At 46.8% G+C, this 26514-nt stretch overlaps 1 protein-coding gene across 1 annotated transcript in view; it reads right to left on the bottom strand.

Moving 5' to 3' along the window:
• The window catches only part of LOC119975208 (ras-like protein family member 10B), a 241970-nt gene that overhangs the window by 85173 nt on the left and 130283 nt on the right, over nucleotides 1-26514 (bottom strand). Inside the window, exon 3 of the mRNA XM_038814823.1 lies at nucleotides 1397-1521. Coding sequence (XP_038670751.1) covers nucleotides 1397-1521 — 125 coding nt within the window. The remainder of the gene's footprint in view (nucleotides 1-1396; nucleotides 1522-26514) is intronic.

The following is a 26514-nucleotide window of genomic DNA, read 5'->3' as shown; positions in this document are numbered from 1 at the left end:
AGTGATGCCCACGTCCCATGAAGGAATACATTTTAAAAACCTCCAGATGTCCCACAGCTCTTTACAGCCAATGAAGTATGTTTGAAGCAAAAACAGAACATGCTGAACAATCTCAGCAGGTCGAACAGCATCTCTGGAGAGAGAGCGGGGCTAACGGAGTACCTTTGAAGTGTAGTCACTGTTGTAACATTGGAAACGCTGTTGCCAGTCAATGTGCAGCAAGCTCATGTAACTAGAGGCATGGTAATAATCAGATGATCTATTCTAGTGATATTGGTTGAGATTTAAATATTGACCGGGTCAGCAGAGAGAACTCACGTGTGCTTTGAAATAGAACGGCAGGGTAGCACAGTGGTTAGCATGGTTGCTTCACAGCTCACCAGTGTCTCAGGTTTGATTCCAGCTTGGGTCACTGTCTGTGTGGAGTCTGCACATTCTCCCCGTGTCTGTGGGTTTCCTCCGGGTGCTCCGGTTTCCTCCCACAGTCTAAAGATATGCAGGTTAGGTGGATTGGCCATGATAAATTGCCCTTAATGTGGGGGTACTGGGTTACGGGATTAGGGTGGAGGTGTGGGCTTAAGTGGGGTGCTCTTTCCAAGGGTCGGTGTAGACTCGATTGGCCGAATGGCCTCCTTCTGCACTGTAAATTCTATGAACATGAGGTTTTTGTATATCCATCTGAGCAGGAAGCGGAGGCCTAGGTTTTATGTACCATCTGAAAGGCAGCTATGCCAACAGTGTAGCACACCTGATGCTGTGATGCTGTGTGGGAGCGCCAGTCTGAATTTATTGCTCAAATCTGTGAAGTGGGAGTCAACCCTCCCACAACCTCCCAGCCCAGAGGTGAATGTGTTGCCAACCGGTCATAGAGTTTTACAGCACAAAAAGAGGCCCTTCAGCCCATCGTGTCTATGGAATCATGTCTGCACTGGCCATCAAGCTCAAAAGAGACCTACACACAAGTGTGATGTTCTCTGTTGGGTCTATCAGAATGTCTTGAGAAGGTACTGTGAACAAAGATCATCAAACTGAGTTATTGAACAAAGCTGATTTATTTACACTGCTAAATTAAAGATTCTAACCAGTCAACAAGGAATAAGTTATTGAATTAAACTATACAACATCTCTTACAATATTTCATTTCATTATCATTACAACAGAACTCTATGCTATGCAACTAATCTATCTCACACCTAACCACCTTCTCTTAGAATCCCAGGAGTCACAAGATATTTATAAGACTGCTCCTTATCCCCATCTGGTGGTGAGAAGCATTATTGTCTTACTGTTAACCCTTTGTATTCTTTACAATACAGATATTGTTACAAGTGTCCTTGGAAGGGGAGTAGAGTGGATTAGAGAACCAATGAATATTTTGTTCACTTTAAACTCTTACCTTGTGTCTAATATTTGTTGCCGAATTGTTTTGATGTATTCAAAGCTGTCAAAGCAGCAGATGTCATAAACCAGTATGTAGGCATGAGCGCTCCGCAGTCCTCGACAGCATGTGTCCGCCCATTCCTGGAAATGACATGCAAACTGGGATTAATCCATTAGATTCTCAATTACCTTTCCAGTTTAAACATTAAAGGCAAAACTCTTCTGAGGTCAGTGTCCAGTATAAAGACATTGCAGATCAAATAAAGGGTGATTGTTTCCAAAACACTCTTGATGGGACCATACCAAACCTTGCTTTCTCCTCCTCTCACAGCTGTATCTATGGAATCCTAGATGATATTTCTGACTGGGAATGTAAATTAAATATTTCAGGAAGGACTCACAACTTCCCCTTTAGAATCCAAGCATTATGAATTTAGGAATCCTAACTGGGAAAAATCCCCACCTAGAATGTGGCAAAAAAGTGAAACGTACTTTTTGTGCAAATTGTGTGCTATTCACATCTATTGTTTAGTTGGTATTTATATATATAATGCAACAAAGTTGTACAGTACACATTATTGCAAACAATGCAAACATGCTGTGCAGTATGTATGATTGGGGTTCATAGAATCGGAGCAGAAGGAGGCAATTCGGCCATTGAATCTGCACCACCCCACACAGGCCCACACCCTATCCCTAAGCTTTTGGATACTAAGGGGCAATTTAACATAGCCAATTCACCGGACCTGCATACCTTTGAACACCAATTTAGCATGATCAATCCACCTAACCTGCAAATCTTTGGACAGTGGGAAGAAACCTAAACACCTGGAGGAAACCCACACAGACAGGGGGAGAAAGTGCAAACTCCACATGGACCGTCACCCAAGGTCGAAATCGAACCCGGGTCCCTGGCTGTGAGGCAACAGTGCTAACCACAGTGCCGCCCATATTAAAATTGGTGCTGCTTGCTAATTATAATGATTTCTGCAAGCAGTCAGTATTAACCTTGTAGCTTATTGGCTGCATGCATTAACAGGGTAACCAAAATTGTAACTTCCCAAAACCCACACTGCTTAAAATTAGCCGGAACTTCTTAAAGGGGAGCTGCGTAGTGTTTGGACTATGTCCTAGGTGTTATGCAGGAAGTGGAGGAATGGCATAGCAGGGATTAAAAAAAAAAAAATTTAGAGTACCCAATTATTTTTTCCAATTAAGGGGCAATTTAGAGTGGCCAATTCACCTAATCTGCACATCTTTGGGTTGTGGGGGCGAAACCCATGCAGACACGGGGAGAATGTGCAAACTCCACACGGACAGTGACCCAGGGTCGGGATTCGAACCCGGGTCCTCAGCGCCGTAGGCAGCAATGCTAACCACTGTGCCACCGTGCTGCCCTTTGGCATAGCAGGGATGAAAATCCTCCAAATACATGGTCAGTAGGCAATGGGAACAGCTATTCGTGGAGGTGAAAGCGAGGAATCAAGCTCTTGAGACCTGGATGCTGTGTTGGAAGAAGTTCATTGGCTTTACACAAGTGGTCAAAGTCAGGCGGCTAGTGGCTTTTAACAGTAACTTCATTGCAATGTAAGCCTACTTGTGACAATAAAGATTATTATTATTCCAGATAAGGGAAATGAGGTTATGTATTCAGGTCAATAGTGCTTTTCCTCCATGTCCCACAACACAGTGGGACAGTAGTTAGCACTGTTGCCTCACAGCGCCAGGGACCCAGGCCACTGTCTATGTGGAGTCTGCACGTTCTCCCGATGTCTGCGTGGGTTTCCTCCCGGTGCTCTGGTTACTCCCACAGTCCAAAGGTGTGCAGAACAGGTGGATTTGCCATGCTAAAATTGCTCCTCAATGTCCAGGGACATGCAGGTTAGGTGGATAGGATGGGGGAGTGAGACTGGTTCGGAGCAGGCTCAATGGGCCGAATAGCCTCCTTCTGCACTGTAAGGATTCTATGGAATAACCAAGCATCTCTTTGCAGGGGCTGATTATGAAGGCTTTGAGGACAGACCAGGCACTGTGAAAACTGTGTCTCTGGGTCACCAGGAATCATTACGTTGGTAGTGAGGCGCTGGCTGAATCGGGCTCTCTGATCAGGGTCTTTGGGTGCCTCAGCGTTGATCTTCCTGCAGCATTATTTCTGTTGGTGTTGCTGTTTTCCAGATTACATTGATGTTGATCACAGAGCGGATTAGACGGTGGCCGTCCAGCAGTTGTCAGCTCTTGTCTTGGCGCGGGCGATACACACGTCCTTGTGGTCCCTCACTCAGACAATGTAGTCGGGCAGGTGCCAGTGCTTTGAGCGAGGATGTTGGTCATGAGGCCTTGCATTTGTCTATCTGACGGGACAAAGTATTCATAGAATCATAGAATTTACAGTGCAGAAGGAGGCCATTCGGCCCATCGAGTCTGCACCAGTCCTTAGAAAGAGCACCCTACTTAAGCCCACGCCTCCATCCCATCCTCGTAACCCAGTAACCCCATCTAACCTTTTGGACACTAAAGACTATTTATCATGGCCAATCCACTTAAACCGCACATCTTTGGACTGTAGGAGGAAACAGGAGCACCCGGAGGAAACCCACGCAGACACGGGGAGAAGGTGCAGACTCCATACAGACAGTGACCCAAGCCGGGAATCGGACCTGGGACCCAGGAGATGCCAAGCAACAGTGCTAACCACTGTGCTACCATGCCGTCCACACTGTTGGTTATGACAGGACCGTGTTCTAGGCATTTAGTGACAAACAGATAACTGTTAGATTTCCCTACCCCCCCCCCCCCCCCTCTCTGCTGATTACAACTTCCCAGAGGTCTGTCTTCTTTCCAACTCTGGCATTGAGGTTGCCAAGGAGGATCGGCATGTCAACCGTTGGGACTCGGGCCAAAGATTTTTCAAGGTTGGAGTCATAAACCTCTTGGGATTCGTCTGTAACTTCCAGTGTTGGGATGTAGGTGCTGAGGACGGTCGAGCACTTGTTCTGGGCTCGGCTGAGCCTAAGGTTCACCAGACATGCATTTATCTCCGAGACGGTCAACTCGTTTGTTTTTAATGGCGAAGCCAACCTTGTGGTGCGGCGATCCTCTCCTGCTTTATCTTTCGAGAAGAAGATGTAGCACTACTTTGTTCCTTGAGTTGACGTTCCCCTGCTCATTGCATCTTGCTAAGTGTGGCAACACCAGTGTTAAAATGTCTGAGCTCCTGGAGAAAGATAGCAGTACGCCGTTCCGGTCTGTCACTGTTGGGTTTGTCCAGGAGGGTCCTGACGTTCCAGGTCCAAATTTCATTTTAATGGATGCGAGATACCGGAGTGTGAATTATGTTAACGTGGGGATGGCCACTGGAGGCTAGCACCAACATGGGTTTGACAGTGCAAGGTCTTGGTCCAGTGGCAAGGGGATCCAAAACAACGGGAGAACAGGCACCGCTGTATGGGCCCAGGACACACAAGCACGCAGATTCTAATTGTCCCCCTTTCTCCTTCCCACAGGGCTACCCTCCCTGGGGTTGGCAGCAAAGTTGTGGCCGTAATGCAGGACCTCCCATTTTGTCGAGGACCTTCTTCCATAGCCCACCAACACCGGCAGCATTGTCAGCCGATGTCAGGCTTCAGGCCCACTATGGAATCGTACGTGTTTCCCATATTGCCTCCGGCACCTCAATTTCTGTTTAGAATTGTGAGGGAAAGACATGCAGGGTAGGTGGACTGGCCATTCCAAATTGCCCCTTAATTGGAAAAATGAAATAAAAAGAATGGTGAGGGTTAATGGGAAAGAGCAGAGAGTGGGAGTGATACACTGTGCCAGTTATGCCAGTGTTTTTCAAACTTTTTTTCCAGGAACCCATTTTTACCAACCGGCCAACCTTCGGGACCCAACCGTGGGCAGCGCGGCAGCACAGTGGTTAGCACAATTGCTTCACAGCTCCAGGGTAACAGGTTCAATTCTTGGCTTGGGTCACAGTCTGTGCGGAGTCTGCACATTCTTCCCGTGTCTGCGTGGGTTTCCTCCGGGTGCTCCGGTTTCCTCCCACAGTGCAAAGATGTGCAGGTTAGGTGGATTGATCATGCCAAATTGCCCTTCGTGTCCAAAATTGCCCGTAGTGTTGGGTGGGGTTGCTGGGTTATGAGGATAGGGTGGAGGTGTTGACCTTGGGTAGGGTGCTCTTTCCAAGAGCCGCTGCAGACTCGATGGACCGAATGGCCTCCTTCTGCACTGTAAATTCTATGATCTATAAACCCGGCTGACCTTCGCGACCCACGCCGGCTGATGTTCGAGCCCTACGCCGGTCGACCTTCGTGACCCACGCCGGCCGACCTCCGTGACCCACGCCGGCCGACCTTCGCGACCCACACCGGCTGACCTTCGTGACCCACGCCGGCCGACCTGCGCGACCCACCATTTTCTTTTACCTTGTTTGTTGCCGACAAAAATGGAGGAAACGGTTTTGGGTCCCTTTGGCCCCAATGATCCTTTTGTCCCTTTGGCCCCCCAAACTTGTTAAAAAAGGGCTGCGACCGTATAAAAAAAAATGCAGCCGCACTGCACATGCATGCCCGATCATCGCTGCACATGCGCAGTGCGGCCGCATTTTTAAAATATCTTCGTGGCCATTTTGAAGGCCGCTTGCAGCCGGCATAATTAAAAGCCGGATGCTGTGACTGTTGCGTGCGGATTTGCGCAATCGGGAGCACCGCGCCAGACAGCTCCGCGACCCACCCAAGGGTCACGCCCCCGAGTTTGACAATGCCTGAGTTATGCTGTCGGGAATAGTACATCACAGTTAAAATTAAATGAGTTACCAGACATGTGTGGACTGCACCCAAAATGATGTGCGAGGATAGCATGGTGCCAGCGGGAAATCACTCTGATTCCCTTGCAGAGGTCTCAGACAAGGACTGCTGAACACTGCAGACTTCCTGCAGAGTACTCCAGGCGAGTGGACTCAGTGGCTGGATTTTATAGCTGCAAATCGGGTGGCCACTCCCCCTCCCCCACCTCACCCCAGTGCTTCTGCAAATTACAGCATGATGATGTTGATTCGTAATCCAATGTCACTATGCCAATGTCTGATATTACGGGTGGGCAAGCAGCCGTGGAAATCTGTACAACTCTCCCCTCGCCCGCCATTTGGAAATATCCAATTGACATGTTATCGAGCCATTTGTTAACGACACAATTATATAAAATCACTGGTTGTTGCGTGGGAAGAGGTTTGGGAGCAATATATGGCAGGTATGAGGAGGTGGTACAAGGCCAAAAGAACCACTAACTTAGCAGCTCTCAGGAGAATGGAGAGGTAGGTTCCAGAAACATTTATATGGACAAAGTCAAAGATGCTAGACGGGACCTTGGATTCATGTCCAATTACATTCACACCCCCACCATCTGGCCTGGGCTTGTGAAATCCTACCAACTGTCCTGGCTTGAGACAATTCACACCTCTTTAACCGGGTAACCCCTATCTCTGTCTCTGTAAAGAATTAACTATCTGCTAATGCTCGCATTCAAAGTATCGTCTTGCATCTTTGACCATGTCTATATAAATGTTTCCAGAACCTACCTCTCCATTCACCTGAGGAAGGAGCAGTGCTCTGAAAGTTAATGATTTGAAACAAACCTTTGGACTTTAACCTGGTGTTGTAAGACTTCTTACAATACATCTCAGAGTTGACATGCGGCACCCGCAAAGTGACTTGCATGCAGCAAGGCGGCACCATCGGAAGGCCTGCAATCCTTGATCAGCTGCTGGTCTCTGGCAAGAGGCAATGAAATATAGTCAGCTCTCTTGAAATGAAATGAAAATCGCTTATTGTCACGAGTAGGCTTCAATGAAGTTACTGTGAAAAGCCCCTAGTCGCCACATTCCGGCGCCTGTCCGGGGAGGCTGGTACGGGAATCAAACTGTGCTGCTGACCTGCTTGGTCTGCTGTAAAAGCCAGCGATTTAGCTCAGTGAGCTAAACCAGCCCCTGCTGGTTCTCTTCAAATAGAGAGCCTCAGTGATATCCCTTATGGAAAAGGCAATGGCAAACTGAATTGTTATAAACATCCCCAGCCCGGAAGTGCGAGTCCAGGGGTCTTTAGAGATGAAACTTCACCATGGCGAATGCTGCCAGTCAGCCAAAAATACATAGATTTGGACGGCACCGGTAAATCCCGGAACTGGAAGAATGCGCCCACTATGTGCGATGGTACACTTGAGGCCTTGCATGACCAGTGGGCACCATGACTGGAGGGCATCATCACCCCTTGGAATGCACTTTTAACTTGATTTAAGTTTTCTTTACATTTTTATTTGTTGTAAATGTTCATTAGCATGAGCCCCTTTAAGAAAAGGGCTCTCGTTACCTTCATTTAACTGATTGTTTTGAAACCTGTCGTCATTGATTTATAATGAAAGATTTGAAAGTTCATCGCCACAGCCACGTTCGCAATGCCACTCTTCCAACACTCTGAGGGGGCAGTTGGGGCTGTAGCGGGTGGCAGATTTTAGTGAGGACATCCTGACCAATGGGTAGCTGCTTCACACCTAGTTCCTCATTAATACCCAGGTTGGAGGATTGCACCTGTAAACACCTGTATGCACATGTGGAGACCTGATCAAAATGGCACCTGGTGCACATGTGCTCATTTTCTTCACGGGTCACATATAGAACATAGAACATAGAACGATACAGCGCAGTACAGGCCCTTCGGCCCACGATGTTGCACCGACATGGGAAGTCAAAAACTAAAGGCCATCTAACCTACACTATGCCATTATCATCCATATGCTTATCCAATAAACTTTTAAATGCCCTCAATGTTGTCGAGTTCACTACTGTTGCAGGTAGGGCATTCCATGGCCTCACCACTCTTTGCGTAAAAAACCTACCTCTGACATCTGTCCTATATCTATTACCCCTCAATTTAAGGCTATGTCCCCTCGTGCTAGCCACCTCCATCCGCGGGAGAAGGCTCTCACTGTCCACCCTATCTAACCCTCTGATCATTTTGTATGCCTCTATTAAGTCACCTCTTAACCTTCTTCTCTCTAACGAGAACAACCTCAAGTCCATCAGCCTTTCCTCATAAGATTTTCCCTCCATACTAGGCAACATCCTGGTAAATCTCCTCTGCACCCGTTCCAAAGCTTCCACGTCCTTCCTATAATGAGGTGACCAGAACTGTACGCAATACTCCAAATGCGGCCGTACCAGAGTTTTGTACAGCTGCAACATGACCTCATGGCTCCGGTATTCAATCCCTCTACCAATAAAGGCCAACACACCATAGGCCTTCTTCACAACCCTATCAACCTGGGTGGCAACTTTCAGGGATCTATGTCCATGGACACCGAGATCCCTCTGCACATCCACACTGCCAAGAATTTTACCATTAGCCAAATATTCCGCATTCCTGTTTTTCTTTCCAAAGTGAATCACCTCACACTTCTCTACATTAAACTCCATTTGCCACCTCTCAGCCCAGCTCTGCAGCTTATCTATGTCCCTCTGTAACCTGCAACATCCTTCCACACTGTCTACAACTCCACCGACTTTAGTGTCGTCTGCAAATTTACTCACCCAACCTTCTGTGCCCTCCTCTAGGTCATTTATAAAAATGACAAACAGCAACGGCCCCAGAACAGATCCTTGCGGTACACCACTCGTAACTGAACTCCATTCTGAACATTTGCCATCAACCACCACCCTCTGTCTTCTTTCAACTAGCCAATTTCTGATCCACATCTCTAAATCACCCTCAATCCCCAGTCTCCGTATTTTCTGCAATAGCCGACCGTGGGAAACCTTATCAAATGCTTTACTGAAATCCATATACACCACATCAACTGCTCTACCCTGGTCTACCTGTTCAGTCACCTACTCAAAGAACTCGATAAGGTTTGTGAGGCATGACCTACCCTTCACAAAACCATGCTGACTATCCCGTAATCATCTTATTCCTATCTAGATGATTATAAATCGTATCTCTTATAATCCTCTCCAAGACTTTACCCACAACAGACGTGAGGCTCACCGGCCTATAGTTACCGGGGTTATCTCTACTCCCCTTCTTGAACAAAGGGACCACATTTGCTACCCTCCAGTCCTCTGGCACTATTCCTGTAGCCAATTATGACATAAAAATCAAAGCCAAAGGCTCAGCAATCTCTTCCCTGGCTTCCCAGAGAATCCTAGGATAAATCCCATCAGGCCCCGGGGACTTATCTATTTTCACCTTGTCCAGAATTCTTCTTGTCCAACACTTCTTCCCTACGCACCTCAATGCCATCTATTCAAATAGCCTGGGTCTCAGCATTCTCCTCCACAACATTATCTTTTTCCTGAGTGAATACTGACGAAAAGTATTCATTTAGTATCTCGCTTATCTCCTCAGCCTCCACACACAACTTCCCACCACTGTCCTTGACTGGCCCTACTCTTACCCTAGTCATTCTTTTATTCCTGACATACCTATAGAAAGCTTTTGGGTTTTCCTTGATCCTACCTGCCAAAGACTTCTCATGTCCCCTCATGTCCCCTCCTTGCTCGTCTCAGCTCTCTCTTTAGATCCTTCCTCGCTTCCTTGTAACTATCAAGCGCCCCAACTGAAACTTCACGCCTCATCTTCACATAGGCCTCCTTCTTCCTCTTAACAAGAGATTCCACTTCTTTGGTAAACCACGGTTCCCTCACTCTACCCCTTCCTCCCTGCCTGACTGGTACGTACTTATCAAGAACACGCAATAGCTGTTCCTTGAACAAGCTCCACATATAGAACAGTACAGCACAGAACAGGCCCTTCGGCCCTCAATGGTGTGCCGAGCCATGATCACCCTACTCAAACCCACGTATCCACCCCTTAACCTTACTTTTATTAGGACACTACGGGCAATTTAGCATGGCCAATCCACCTAACCCACACATCTTTGGACTGTGGGAGGAAACCGGAGCACCCGGAGGAAACCCTCGCACACAGGGGGAGGACGTGCAGACTCCACACAGACAGTGACCCAGCCGGGAATCGAACCTGGGACCCTGGAGCTGTGAAGCATTTATGCTAACCACCATGCTACCCAAATATCCAGTGCACACATATCCAGTGTGCCCAACCCTTGCAGCCTACTTCTCCAACCTACACATCCTAAGTCATGTCTAATGGCATCATAATTGCCCTTCCCCCAGCTATAACTCTTGCCCTGCGGGGTATACTTATCCCTTTCCATCACTAACGTAAAGGTCACCGAATTGTGGTCACTGTTTCCAAAGTGCTCGCCTACCTACAGATCTAACACCTGGCCTGGTTCATTACCCAAAACCAAATCCAATGTGGCCTCGCCTCTTGTTGGCCTGTCAACATATTGTGTCAGGAAACCCTCCTGCACACATTGCACAAAGAACGACCCATCTAATGTACTCGAACCATATCTTTTCCAGTCAATATTTGGAAAGTTAAAGTCTCCCATAACAACTACCCTGTTACTTTCGCTCTTTTCCAGAATCATCTTCGCCATCCTTTCCTCTACATCCCTAGAACTTTTAGGTGGCCTATAGAAAACTCCCAACAGGGTGACCTCTCCTTTCCTGTTTCTAACCTCAGCCCATACTACCTCGGAAGAAGAGTCTCCATCTAGCATCCTTTCCGCCACCGTAATACTGTCCTTGACTAGCAGCCCCACACCTCCCCCTCTTTTTCCCCCTTCTCTGAGCTTACTAAAACACCTAAACCCCGGAACCTGCAACAACCATTCCTGTCCCTGCTCTATCCATGTCTCTGAAATGGCCACAACATCGAAGTCCCAGGTACCAACACATGCTGCCAGTTCCCCTACCTTATTTTGTATACTCCTGGCATTGAAGTAGACACACTTCAAACCACCTACCTGAACACTGGCACTCTCCTGCAAAGTCAAATCTGTGCTCCTGACCTCTATACTCTCAATCTCCCGTACCCCAAAACTACAATCCAGGTTCCCATGCCCATGAGGGTGATAACCAACCAGTCATTTATGGCCAGCCGAGGTATGAACAGCAAATAGATCATGATGTCAATCAGCAGACAACACTGATTTGCTGCGCACCCATATAGCTGCCTGCTGAACACTCTTATCCCCTTCCTCCTTCTTCTATCAACTTATCCTGTGCTGTGGGTCCTCTATTCCTGTTGCCAGCTTCAAGTAAAAAAAAGTCCCTCAGTACCTCTGACATCGCTTATATAGACTTTTATAATTAATGCTGGGTTGGAGGGAGTGGGGGGTTGAGGGGGATGTGAGGGGGCTATTCCTGCTACATAAGAGAGGGCATTAACTGAATTGTTAAGCTTCAAATGGCAGTGTGTGTGCAGCAATCAGTGTGCATACGGGTGTTTACAAGAGTCTCTTTATTTAACTTTTAACTTATTCAAGCCCACCTCCCATCCCAACCCTGTCTGTGCTCACAACCACTTCCTCCCCTGCCCACCCACACACCCTTCCCATCACCTCTGTTCAATACAACCTCTGTTGCCCCCATCAGTTCTGCTCAATCCCCCCACACCCACAGCCCCCAACAATGGGTGGGGATTGAGCAGAGCCAGTGCTGTGGGTATATTTGCATGCTAGATTCCCTACAGTGCAGGGCAAATTCATTCAGCCCATCGAATCTACACCGACCCTCTGAAAGAGCACCTACTTAGGCCCACTCCCCCACCATATCCATAACCACACCTAACTTGCACAAGGGGCAATTTATTATGGCCAATTCACCAAACCCACACATCTTAGGACTGTGGGAGGAAACCGGACCACCAGGCAGCATGGTGGCTCAGTGGTTAACATTGCTGCCTCAGAGCGCCAGGGACCCGGGTTCAATTCCGGCCTTGGGTCACTGTCTGGCGGAGTTTGTACGTTCTACCCATGTCTGCATGGGTTCCCTCCGGGTCCTCTGGTTTCCTCCCACAGTCCAAAGATGTACGGATTAGGTGGATTTGCCATGATAAATTGCCCTTTAGTGTTCAGGGATGTGCAGCTTAGGTTATGAGGTTACGGGGATAGGGTGCGATGGACGGGTGAGTGGACATGGGTCGCGTGCTCTTTCGAAGGATTGGTGCAGACTCAATGGGCCAAATGGCCTCCTTCTGCACTGTCGGGATTCTATGATACACCCGGAAGAAACCCATGCAGACACGGGGAGAATGTGCAAATTCCACACCGACACTCACCCAAGGCCGGAATTGAACCCAGGCCCTATACGCTGAGGAGCAGCAGTGCTAACCACTGTGTCACCGAACTGCCTGAAATAAATAAGTGCAAATAACTGGGTAAGTACTGGGCAAACAGCCCAAGTTTACAAAGTGACATGGGACCATCAATTTGGCTCCTAACAAAGCCCTTTCTCGCAAACTGCAACTTCCAGGTTCTGGCAGTTCTTTCCCTGAAAATTGCGCTGCAATTGTGATCCTCGATGGAGGCAAATGTTCCAGCATTTTCTGCTGCTGAGACCAAAAGATCAGGGCCATTACACACACACAATGCGACAGCAGTGTACGTGGATTGTGTTAAATTCACCGTGCGTGCACTGCAGGCTAGATTCAGACACCAGCAACATCAGCCTGCATAAATCTTAAAGAATGCAGCCAGTATCACTGTTTTGGAGTGTATCATTCTGTCCATTGTGCTCTCTCTGTTCAGAGGGAATTCTGTGCTGGTTGGTTATGACCAAATAGTATTCTGTATACACACAGACTGGTTAGAATAAAATACTGTGACTTTGTGCTTTTAGTGCGGGCTTATCTTGAGGGCCATCCTCCGAAGATTAAAAGAGGGTGTTAAACTGTGCCATGAGAGACATGCATTCCAAATCACTTACTTTAACAGAAGCTATATACTGTGGGTGCTGTAAATCCGCCATAAAGCAATAAACAGTTGGAGGTAAAGGTTGGATAGCAGCTGTTGAGATTGATAGTTCCCCTCCCTTTCCCCAACTCTGCTTTTGCCTAAAAGCTGTTCATCACCCACCTCTCCCAGCTGTGATGGAAGGTCATCAAACTGAAACATGTCTGTTTCTCCCTTCGCAGATGCTCTCTGACCTGCTAAGTGCTTCCAGCATTTACTATTTTTATCTTGCTGATATTACAGTGCATCCGCCAAAGACAGCTTTATGAACTAAACTCGGTGCTAGAGTTTGGGGATGATTCATGGCAGCTTGCTCTGGCAAATGACAAATCTACCTGATTATTCAATCTCAGCTTTGCCAATTTGCTATTTCATTTGCAGCTCTTAAAAAGAGATTCAATTTGGATGGTCGGCAAAAGCTCCAAACTCGCTCCACTTCCTACCTAATTATATACAATTACGTAGAGCCTCCAGCAGACACTGGACGTTCAGCCCAAATGGTCTGTGCTGGCGTTTCTACTCTACGCGAGCCTCCTCCTACCTCTCTTCATCTAACTGTGTCAGCTTAAACTTCCAATTCTTCCTATCTTCTCTACATCTACACCGGACAATAGGCGGGATTTTCCACCCCCGCCCTCCCCTGCGGCATGTTTTCCGGCAGCAGAGGCTTTCGGCCCAGTCGATGTTTGCGCCATTTTGCATGGTTCACCCACTCTGCCGCTGGGGAGCCCCCCATATGGGGTTGCCATTGGCGGGATTGACCAAGCACCAAACGGGAATATCCCGCACCAAATTCAGCCCAATGTGTGTGTGTGTGGGGGTGAGTGGCCTATGGACAGCTAGCAGCACACCCACCACACTCCCATGTTTTGTTACAGATGTTGAAAATCGAGTGGCAGTCATGAAACAAACATTGCATTCATGAAATTCCCTCTGAGTCATACTTTATGATTTGGATAACATATCGCAGTTCCTTCATTGCCACTTGGTCAATTATCCTAGAACTCTCTACCTCCACCACATAGATGGCTGAAATTCAGGAATTTCGGGACAAGCTGGACAACCCGGTCAAGGGAATGAATGGTGGACTGGCCAGCAATGCCAAAATTCCGAGAATGACTTTATAAAGTGATGATTCACAGAGGAAACTATCCATCGTCTTACAGTTACTTACAGCGCTGTGTGTGGTGTAGTACACCAGGAGCATGCAGTGTGTATGCAGCATATTGGAACTCCATGTTATAATCGAATGAACTCTGAAACCTGGGTGAGTGGCCAAGTGTAAAACACTGACAAGAATAAGAAGGTCAGGAATTTCATTAGTGGTAAACAGATAGCCGCGGTTAACTGGCACCAAACATGGTCCAGGAACAAGTGAAAGGCTGATGGAGGAAAGGCGTTACACGATTAGGAAGTATTTAGATGTGAACTTGCAATCCCAAGGCATACAAGGCTATGGGCTAATTATTTTTTTTCCTAATTAAGGGACGATTTAGCGCGACCAATCTGCCTACCCTGCACAACTTTGGGTTGTGGGGGCAAAACCCACGCGGACACGGGGAGAATGTGCAAACTCCACACGGACAGTGACCCAGAGCCGCGATCGAACCTGGGACCTCAGCGCCATGAGGCAGCAATGCTAACCGCTGTGCCACCGTGCTGCCCTCTAATCTGGACACTTTGCAAATTTCCAGAGCAAAGCTGAAGGCTGAAGATGGGTGAATAGAGGATCCCGAGAGTGAGATAGTCAACCAAAGCTGAGTAAGGCAACCTCAAAATAAATAGACGAGGGTTCATGACCTCTCCTTGAACCCCACTGCCCCCTCCCCCACCCCACTGGTTAGAGGGGTATGAATCCATCTTAATACACATTTCCAATCACTGAAACGTGAATTAAAATAAATAGAACAAAATAAATGGCAGGCGTGCCGTTAATCTGAAGTGGTAAGGGGATTTCTGCACTAATATCTTGGTGCATTTTGATCTTCTGTGAACATTTCAGCTGTAGGCTTTAATCTTAATGATAATGAAAGAGAGGGAATGATAAGACTAATTAATCTGCCTTCAGCAAAACTACTTGGGCTTTTATCCTTGGTGCATCACATTGAAATATTACCATTGATCTGTGATGAGTAACTAACTTTCTGATGAGACTTTAAACTGCTGCCTCTGTCAGTCTGTTCAGGTCGATGTAATAACTTGTGATTTTTTGAAGACGTGCATCTGACTTCAATGATGTTGATCTTTCAAATTACTAACATCAAAAAGAGACCACCTGGTCACTCATATCATTTGGTTTTTTTTTGTAAGGGCCTTGCTGTAAATAAATTGGCAGCTGCGTCCACATTGCAAGGTGATTTTTAAAACAATTCACATGATGTGAATACATTTGGGACATTCCGCAGGTTTGGATTAAATTCCGATTCTTTCTGATCATTGACTGGTCAGGCAGAGCCTATAGGGAGAGAAGACGAGAAATGTTAACCCTGCTTCTCTTCAAAGATGGTACGACAATAGTGCAGTGGTCATGTCACTGGCTGAGTAATCCAAAGGCCCAGGTTAATTCTCTGGGGGACACAGGTTCAAATCCCACCACAGCAGATGATTCAATTGATGGATGAGGGAATCATAGAATCCCTACAGTGCAGAAGGAGGCCATTTGGCCCATCAAGTCTGCATCGACCCTTCAAAAAAGCACTCTACCTATGCCCACACCCCTGCCCCATCCCCGTAACCCCACCTAACCTACACATGTCTGGACACTAAGGGGAGATTTAGCATGGCCAATCCACCTAACCCGCACATCTTTGGACTATGGGAGGAAACCGGAGCACTCAGAAGAAACCTACATAGACACAGCGAGAACGTGCAAGCTCCACATAGTCAGTCACCCAAGGTCAGAATTGAAGCTGGGGCCCTGCCCTTGTGAGGCAGCAGTGTTAACCACTGCACTGCCGTGGCTGAAATCAAAAGCTGGTCTCAGCAAATGATGACTATCATTGATTGTTGTAAAAATCCATCTGATTGACTCATGCCCTTTAAGGAAGGAAATCTACTGTCCTGAACCAATATGTGAATCCAGACCCCCAGCAATGTGTCAGACTTTTATTTGCCTTCTGAAATGGGCTAAAACTTAATTCAAGGGCAACTAGGAATAGGCAACAAATTGTCCATATCCCATGAAAGAATAAATACATTTTAAAAACTTTGCCTGACCTGTCATTTTCTGTCTTTATTTCTGACTCCTACATCCCTCCACCAGCATAGGTCGCACCACTGAGAAACACATCCTAAGAAATCTGTGATTCTGGTTGCAATTGCTGAAATACAAGGGAACGTTTTGTTCCTCTCTTTATATAAGGCTTTGCCAACTCTGATTGGAAACATTCCTGGAGATTTCATCACATGATCTGCTATCTCCAGCCACCCTACCCCTGCAATCCTGTTCGCCTATCGTGTCCATTCTCATGGCGCGCTGTCTGTTCTACCAATCAGAAAGTGAATAGACTGTTCACCACCTGCTCGATGATTCTTTGTTCATTTTTTAAAATAATAATAATTTTTTTCTTTATTCTTTCATGGGATGAGGGCGTCGCTGGGTCAGCATTTATTATCCGCCCCTCAGGGCATTTAAGAGTCAACGACACTGCTGTGGGTCTGGAGTCACCTGTAGGCCAGACCAGGTAAGAATGGCAGATTTCCTTCCCTCAAGGACATTGGTGAACCCAATGGTTTTTTTTCACCATCTGCCCTGGTGGGATTCGAATCCTGGTGGGTCCCCAGAGCATTTTCCTGGGTCTCTGGATCAAAACTAATCTTCTTTATTCTTATCACAAGTATGCTTATACTAACACTGCAATGAAGTTACTGTGACAATCCCCTAGTTGCCACACTCCGGTGCCTGTTCGGGTGCACTGGGCGAGAATTCAGAACGTCCAATTCACCGAACAAGCATGTCTTTCGGGACTTGTGGAAGGAAACCGGAGCATTCCACACAGACACGGGGAGAACGCGCAGATTCCGCACAGACAGTGACCCAAGTGGGAATCGAACAGTCGCCCTGGCACTGTGAAGCAACAATGCTAACCACTATGCTACTGTGCCGCCCAGTGACAATACCACAATGCCACTGACTCCCCACATTTAATGAAATTGAATAATTAATGAAACAAAATGTTAAAAAAATAGATTTTTTTGTCACCCCTATGAATTCCCCCCTGGATGGCACCCATCAGTGCTGTGCGGATAAATCTTTAATTCCTGGGGTCTCCAGGGCAATCCTGAAGGTTTGGCATCCCTATCAGAAGCCCAAAGGAGTTTTTAGCACATTGACAAGAGGCTGCGTGAGTTGGACGTCTGTGTAGTTGGTCGGTGGCCTCTGTAAAGTGGTAGCTACCAAATTGGTCGACCTCAGAATGTAATTTGCACTCAGAAAATAAACTCCAAAATCAATGGCTCCGTGTCCAATATCTGTCCCCAAATGACAACCCTAATCACTTTTAATGAAAGGCAGGCTGAACCAAGATTAGAGCAAATGTTTGATTTAGGGCAGTTCCACAGAACTGACTCGACATGCTGGATTCCTGAGCTTCCATCGCGTGACATTGCATGTGATGTTTATAATTTTCACAAATAAAAGCTACAAGGGTCCTCGAGGGTTATTGTATTGAATTCAGAAATCACTTTTTAAATTGAAGCTATTTTTAGAATCAGTTTGCAGCAGCATTGTCCACTTTTCTCACTGAGTCTGCAGATAGATTCACAAAAATACTTATAGTATACAAATAAATCTAATACACTCACTACCCCGACTACTTTTATTTCACACTTGGGGGGGGCGGCACATACTGCTTCACGGTGCCGAGGACCCGGGGTCGATCCTGGCCCTGGGTCACTGTCCGTATGGAGTTTACACATTCTCCCCGTGTCTGCGAGTGTCTCACCTCCACAACCAAAAGATGTGCAGCATAGGTTGATTGGCCACGCTAAATTGCCCCTTAATTGGTCAATCTCCTTTATGTTTTTTTTTGGGGGGGGTGGGGGGTTGGGGGGGGGGGGGGGGGGTGGGTGTGGGCGGGGCTAGTGGCTGTTCTTCTTTAGCAAGCCTGAGATTGGGAATTCTATATTTTTCCTATTTCTGAACGGGTAAGAAGTGATAGACGGGAATAGGCCCCGTAGGTCCACCCAGCCGCACGCACCTAGTCGTGGTGCCTTGTGCAGCACACAATACATACACTCCCCTCTCCCCCAGAGCAATCAGCTCTGCTGGGAGAGTGCATCAGCTACTGATGCTCTATGCTCTTGAATTCCCTTCATAAACTGCTACGCCTCTCCATCTCTTTCTCTCTCTCATCTCCTTTATGAAGCTCTGTAAAAACCCACAAATGCTTGTACATTGTCTGCAACAATCAATGTGGATAATCAGTTAATACACTGAAATCAACACATCAACAGCCCTGGCTAAGAGCCCAAACCCCAGACTTGGGAAGGCAAAAATGCTGAAAGCCATTTGGCCACATTGAGCCAACCCAGAACACCTTCAGAACCCACTGAATATGTGACCCAGATCTGGAGTTCTACAAATTTCTTGAGCAATGTAGGTTTCGTCAAAAACGACAAATGGTGCATCCTCTAGGCTGACCTCAATATCGCCAACAAAGATCGGATGAGTGATAGCAGGGCCTCTAGTGTTTGACCTCCCTCGAAAGCATGGCCTACGCTCAGCAGGATCCACAATCTCTTTGCAGAGGTATCACACCTCCTCTAAATATAGAGTTTCAAGGACAGCACAGCCTGTTACTGTGGTCACCCAAATCAGACTGTTCAGCTCATTGTAAAAGAATTTGGTCTGTAATAACCTGCACAGGACATACAATGTGGGGATGATTGTTTTCCCCACACTCCTTGAGGAGTACGAGCTCCTCTGCTAGGGGCGTGTAGCTTACTCATACTTGAATAAAAGGTCAGCGAGTATGGAATCAACTGACAGGAGTACTTAGTGATGTTCTACCAGTATCTCATGTATGTACTCATGTTGTAAAATAAATGTTGTTTACTTTCTACTCACTTTGGACTTCCTGTGCCTTATTAAACTGGCGACGAGGGTAAACCTGGAACTGTTGACATGCAACTTATCCAGCTGAGCCACCTCCCAAATTGTTTTTTTTAATGGACCAAGCTGCAGAGTTGGGTAAGTGATGATGGATGTTTGGGTGTTTGGATACCTGAATCAGTATGCAGAGTGAATGCGGTACATCTTCAGAGCCAATAATATCACAGAAAACAACCGCCAGACCATTAAATGCCCTATGAACATTTGCTGCAGGACTCATGTTTGTACACCTCACAGTATAGAGTGCGGCGACTGAACTGTCCGACTTAGACTTAGAGTTGTAAAGCTGCAAGGTGTCATCTACATCATTGGCAAATCGAAATTGTAGAGAGGTTACAGCACAGATTGAGACCATTCGACCCATCACATCTGTGTTGGTTCACTGTAAGAGCTACTCAGCTAATACCAATCCTCCTTGTCTAACAGTCCAGCAAATTCTCTCTCTTCGGACACGTATCCATTTCCTTTCGAAAGCCGTGATTGAATCTACCTCCAGCGCACTTTGAGGCAGTGCATTCCAGGTGCTAACTACTCACTGTCGAAAAACAGTTTTCCTTATATCATCTCTGTTTCTTTTGCCAATCACCTTCTATTGGCGTCTCCTGGTTCTAGACCATTCCACCAATGGAAACATTTTCTCCCTATCTACACTGTCGACACCTCATGATTTTGAACGCTTCTATCAAATCTCCTCTTCTCTAAGGACAACAGCCAAAGTTTCTCAATCTATCTATGAAACTGAAGTCTCTCATCCCTTGAATCATTCTCATGAAACCTTTCTGCACTCTCTCCAATGTCTTCACCTCCTCCCTAGAGCGCGGTGCACAGAATTTGCCCTAGTACCCTAATTGAGACTGACCCAGTGTTTTATAAAGGTTCATCTAAGCTCCCTTGCTTTTATCCTCAATGTCTATACAAAGTCCAGGATCATGAATGTCTCAGTAACTGCTTTCTCAACTTGTCCTCTCACTTTTGCCAATTTGTGCACATATACCAGGTCCCTCTGCCCCTGTACCTGTTTAGAACGATAGCCTTTGTTTTATACTGCTTCTTCTCATTCTTCTGATCAAAATGTATCACTTCACAATTCTCTGCATTAAATTTCATCCAACCTGTGTACACCCAAAGGGTTTGTTCCCCTGTCCTAATGTCTCCTTTTTTGACTCGCTGACTGATTTACTCTGACAATGCTCCTGTGAAGTGCTTTGGAGTGTCTCACTGCGTCTGGGGAGAAATTGTTGCTTCTACGTTTAACACAATGCAGGCAATCAAAAATTGTTACACCAACACAATTCTTCCCCTTAAATGATCCCTTGTTCATGTTCTATTAGTTCCACATTAAATAGACCCAGGAAAAAAACAGCACTGACAATTATTGTGTTATTACAAAGCCGACAGGAGTTTCCCATATTCGTTACCTCTGCAGATAAAATGGCAGAGATGATTCTTCAACACGGTGCTGGGCAATGTTGGCTTGAGCGATACACCTCACTCCTTCTTTAGGTATGAAACAGATTGTTTCACAAAGCTACTTTAATAAGGACACGGGGAGTCCACACCAAGTAAAATAAAAAAACTTTGATTTATTTACAATTACGGCCTACACACTTCCTGGTAGATCCCTTCCGGGTCCCTTCCTGGTCAGTGCATTACTGGCCAATACAGTGTTAAATGGAGTTCCCTCCTGCCCTCAGCGAGGGAGCTCCTATTCCACGAGGACCATGGGGACGATAATCATTCCCACCTCGTTAGTGCCGTGCGGGATATTACAGATACACTGAACTAAAATTGATAAATAGTCCGAGAAGGGTTTGGATGTGCTCAACAAACAAGGCAACTGGGACACAAGGGCTGCTTAAGGGATAAGGTACAGAGGCTGGGATTCTCCATTGAGAGTCCGCCCCGCTACTGCTGCTAGCAAGGACGGAGAATTTTGGTACACCATTCCCTGGCGGTGGGATTCTCAACCCCCGCCGCTTGTCAATGGGATTTCAAATTGAATCCACCCCACGTGGCCGGGTAATCGCGGGTGGGGGTGCACTGCCAGCAGGACCAGAGAATCTCACCGCCAGCAAAAGACCTGAGGATCTCCATCAGAAAATCAGCTGCCCTGTGTATCATCCTGTATCAACAGCCAACCCATTGTTAGCAGAATCGCTATAATCTCCTCACCTACCCAAAAGGAAGTTATGTGGTCAGTTTTCCATGCACTTTAGGCTTCTTTAGATTTGAAACAGATTGTTTTGCAAAGATACACAGTATAGATCAGTATATCCCAAAAGGTGCTTCACAGAAAATAAAATACTTTGGAAGTGTAGTCACCGTTGTCATGTAGCAGTAGCTGACTTGTACACAGCAAGCTCCCACAGGCAGCAATGCAATGCAATGGTGACCAGATAAATTGTTGTAATGATATTGGTTAAATATTAGACAGGAGATAACTTCCCCCTTTTCCTTCTTCAGATGCAGGGTGCGATCTAATGGCCACCCTGTGCCTGACCCGGGGCGTGACGCGGTCAGTAAATCTCACGCGAGGCCTCTGCCAGTGAGAGGCTGGCAGTGCCAGGGTGCCCGGGTGGCATTTTGCCCATGCTGGGGATTGGGGCCGGAGGTGTCCTTCCCTTATTAGGAGGAGTGTAGGGGCCTCAATGACCCCCTTATAGGTGAGTTGGGGCATGGTGGGAGGGGGGGGGGGGGGGGGGGGGCGGGGGTCTTGAAATCGGCACGCCATTTGAAAATGATGCCCCACTTTTTTCCTGCACTGGCAAATGGAGCTCCTCAGTGCAGGAAATTTGACCAAGTGTGGCCTCAGCCAGGTGTGCCCCGCTGAGGCCCTGAAATGAAACAGAGTCCCATTGGATAGCAGGGTCTTTCTCAGCACTACGAGCGCCGGGAAACACCCAGCTCAACATAGAACCCTGTTTCATTTCTGTTAGATTGTGCCCATATTGCTGTATGATCTTTTACATACACCTGAGGGTTTAACATCATATCTGAAAATTAGTACCTTCAGCAGTGTAGCGTTCCCTCAACCTACATTTTGTGTTCAGGTATCTGAGGTTGAACAACAAATCAACAAACTTTTGAATGAAAGATGAGAAGGGACTTTTTAAATTCATTCATGGGATGTGGGAGTCGCTGGCTAAGCCAATATTTATTGACCATCCCTAATTGCCCTTGAGAAGGCGGTGGTGAGCTGCCTTCTTGAACCGCTGCAGTCCCTGTGGTGTAGATACACAGACTGTGCTGTTAGGGAGGAAATTCCAAGATTTTGACCTCGCGACAGTGAAGGAACGGCAATATATTTCCAATCAGGATTGTGAGTGGCTTGGATGAGAACCTCCAGGTGGTGGCGTCCCCATGTTTCTGCCACCCCTGTCCAATTAGACAGTAGTGGTCGAGGGTTTGAAAGGTGATGTCTAAGGAGTCTTGGTAAGTTACTGCATGGCATTTTGTAGATGGCACACACGGCTGCCACTGTGCATCGGTGGTGGTGGGATTGAATGTTTGTGCAAAGGGCGCCAATCAGGTGGGCTTCTTTGTCCTGGATGGTGTTGAACTTCTTGAGTGTTATTGGAGTTGCACTCACCCAGGGCAAGTGTAGAGTATTCCATCACACTCCTGGCTTGTGCCTTGTAGATGGTGGGCAAGCTTTGGGGAGTCAGGAGTAAAGTTACTCGCCAGAGGATTTCTAGCCTCTGACCTGAGCCTCTAGCCACAGTATTTATATGGCAAGTTCAGTTCAGTTTCTGGTCAATAGTAACCCGCAGAATTGGGTGCTACCATGGGGACTTGGCTGAGACCTGAGCAGCTGAATATATAAAGCCCTCTCTTTCTCTACCAACTCCTTTTTGAGTGTCAGTGGGTGGGGGAAGAGAGATTGGGCCCAGATTTTCCTGGAACACCAAGTCCGATAGCCATCCTTAGAAAGCTGTTGATTAATTGCTGTCCAGGATCTAATCACACTCCATTCACACTGAAATGAGGGACCACTCTGTTACTTTAGCCCACATAACACTCGAGAGAATGACTGTTCTGAATTTAGGTACACTCTCCACTCAGCCTCCAGCTTCAAATCTACTTGAAAGCTAAAGGGTCTGACTCTCCGACTGATCCATTTTTACACCCTCAAGCACACAGAGGTCATGTGTACGAGAGGGTTGAGATATTAGTTACTGGCACAAGAGCAGATGATGCTTTGGATTCCTCATCCGTACCTCGCCTCACAGTCAGGAGAATAGAAACTAAAAAATAAATCAAATTGGACAGGCCATGATAGGACTTAAAGTGACTGTTTGGATACATTCCAGTTTGGTGAAATGCTGAAGAACAAGAGAAGTCACTGTACATAGAATTAAATTAAATCTACAATACAGAAGTCAGGGCCTGTGGCTACTCTGGTCCCTGGGCCGCTCCACTATCCATTTGCCTGATGCAACTGGACCTTTTGGTGCCTGCTTCCCACGGAGAAAAACAGCTTCTTCCCCACAAAACCCCAACCACATCCCTGTCAACTCCTCGTGCAGTTGGCTGATCTGATAAATTAACATTAAAATATACCCCGTTACCAGGGGGCTTGCCACTTCCTTGTATTAAGACCTCCCAGTGGGGCCCTTTAACACCCATCTGGAGTCTTCTTGTATGTTTCATCTCACTTAACATAATGGCCTCCAGTCGAATGTTAAGTTCTAATCAAGCTAGACAATTCTCCCTCACCCCACCCTCATACCCACCACTCCTCCCTCCCACCCCACCTCACCCCACCCCCTCTTTTCCTAGCCCCCACCCATACATATTTTTAATTTGCCTCATAAATGGACAGGCCAAAATGACACCCCTTGAAATGCTACAACGCAGGCCAGAAATGGTGGAGACTCCGTGCAGCCACTGCAGCGGGTTCTGCTGAATTCCTGCTGGAGTGCCAGCAAGAGGCTCAGTGAGGCCTATTAGGAGTCTCAGTGGATGACCCTGTAAGACTCCCAAACATATATCCCAGGTGTGTCCCAGCAGGAGAGTGGCAGACCTGTGGTGTCTGAGGCTCCAATCTTACTTGTTTACACCGTTGGTAGTTTGAAGTTTGAAAGTCGAAGTGTTCGCCCATCCCTTGTTGCTCTTCAGAAGGTGGTGGTGAGTTGCCTTCCTGAACCGCTGCTGTGCTTGAGGTATAGGTACACCCATTGTGCTATTGGGGAGGGAGTTCCAGGATGTTGTCCCAGCGATACTGAAGGAACGGTGATATATTTCCAAGTCAGGGTGGTGAGTGACTTGGAGGGGAACGTGCAGTTGGTGGGGTTCCAAAATATCTGCTGGTCTTGTCCTTCTAAATGGTAGTGTTGATGGGTTTGGAAGGTGTCCTCCAAGGAACCTTCAAGGGTTGCTGTAGTGCATCTTGTAGATGGTGCACATGGCTACCACCACATCGGTGGTGGAGAGTTTGAATGATTGTGGAAGGGGGAGCAATCAAGCGGGCTGCTTTGTCCTGGATGGTGTTGAGCATCTTGAGTGTTGTTGGAGTTGCACTCATCCAGACAAGTGGAGAGTATTCCATTCCACACCTGCCTTGTGTGTGTAGATGGTGGACAGGCTTTGGGAGGGTCAGGAGGTGAGTTACTTGTATGATTCCTAGCCTTTGACCTGTCCTGGTTACCACGGTATTAATGTGGCTATTTGAGTTCAGTTTCTGATCAATGGTAACCCCCAGGATAATAATTGTGGGAGAATCAGTGATGGCAATGCCACTGAATGACAAGGGACGGTGGTTAGATCCTCTCTTGTAGGAGATAGTCATTGCCTGGCACTTGTGTGGTGCGAATGTAACTTGCCACTTGTTAGCCTAAGCCTGGGTATTGTCCAGATTTGCTGCGTTTGGACATGTCATTCACAGTCTCAGATTGTTTCGAATCCCCTCACAGCCAGTGACATGTAGTTTGAAATGTTGTAATGTGGGAAACACGGCAGCTAATTTGTGCACAGTAAGATCCCACAAAGAGAAATGACCAGATCATCTGTTTTTGTAATGTGTGTTTACCAGGCCACAGCCCAATATATCCAGATGCAGTGATACCTGAAATGTTAACCCCGCGTCCTATCTGTCCTGTTTGGGCTAATGTGCGTTCCAGCATTTTCTGGTTTTGATCCTGATGTGGGTTCCGCAGCATGATGTAGAAGCCTCGCTTTGTTGCATTCAGAGCATTGAATAGAGTGTTGCATTCAGAGCATTGAATAGAGTGTAAGGAGAGGGGCTGAATACTTCAATCAGCTCCAGGCCCTTACTTCACACCGGACATCTACACATCCTCTTCACTCGATTTAAATTTGCTCCATTCGAATTACATCTTTATTTCAATTTTTCATTTCTCCCAACCAAAACACCTTTTTTAATTCAAATGACTAAATTTAGAATACTAAGTGGTCTGGATTTCTTGGGGCCCTTGTAGCAATGGAGTAACAGGTGCAGGCTGTATAATGGTACTGTCTGCAGGGCAAATGGCTTCTCACAGCACTGCTGTCACATTCAAATGCTAAGCTGAACAGAATGGTTTTAGGATGCAAGCCACTCATGGGAATTGGCCGATCTGATTAGAAGGCAGAAAATGCATATAATAAAAGTGTAATACAAAATTAGAATTGCTTTAATTCTGCAGGGAAGCCTCAAACTACCCTTGAACTTCCTATTTGATATTATAGTACAGATGCAGCATTATTGCTATTCAATAATAGTTTTGAAACTAATCTGCAAGCACTGAAACATTTGCACGAGTACATTGCATTACAAGTAGGTCAAGTATTTATATCCAGACACCCTTTAATCTCCTGTAATTGCTTCTACAAATGCAACTGTGATGGTGCTGCATTGTTAAAGAAGAGGCTGAGGAGCATTGTAGAATGTTCTGTGCTGTGATTCTGTGTCAGTGTCTCTTCCAGTGTTTCAAAGGCTCTTTACAGTGCGATGTGTGTTCTCCTGGGAGCCCAAGACAGGATTTGTCTGCGGGTGGATTGGCAATAACTGCATGTCTGCTACTAACCATTTGCCCGATTAAATTTGGTGGGCGAGATTCTCCCAAAACGGGAGAAATCGTAAAGCTGCCGTAAAACCCGGGCGGGTTTTACGGCAGCGCGCCCCTTCCCGACCGGGGACCGATTCTGGTCCCCGG

The sequence above is a fragment of the Scyliorhinus canicula genome, chromosome 12 (assembly GCF_902713615.1).
Source record: "Scyliorhinus canicula chromosome 12, sScyCan1.1, whole genome shotgun sequence".
In the NCBI taxonomy this organism is placed as follows: domain Eukaryota; kingdom Metazoa; phylum Chordata; class Chondrichthyes; order Carcharhiniformes; family Scyliorhinidae; genus Scyliorhinus; species Scyliorhinus canicula.
Note: the sequence above shows the minus strand (reverse complement) of the source record. Positions and strands in the feature narration are given on the sequence as shown.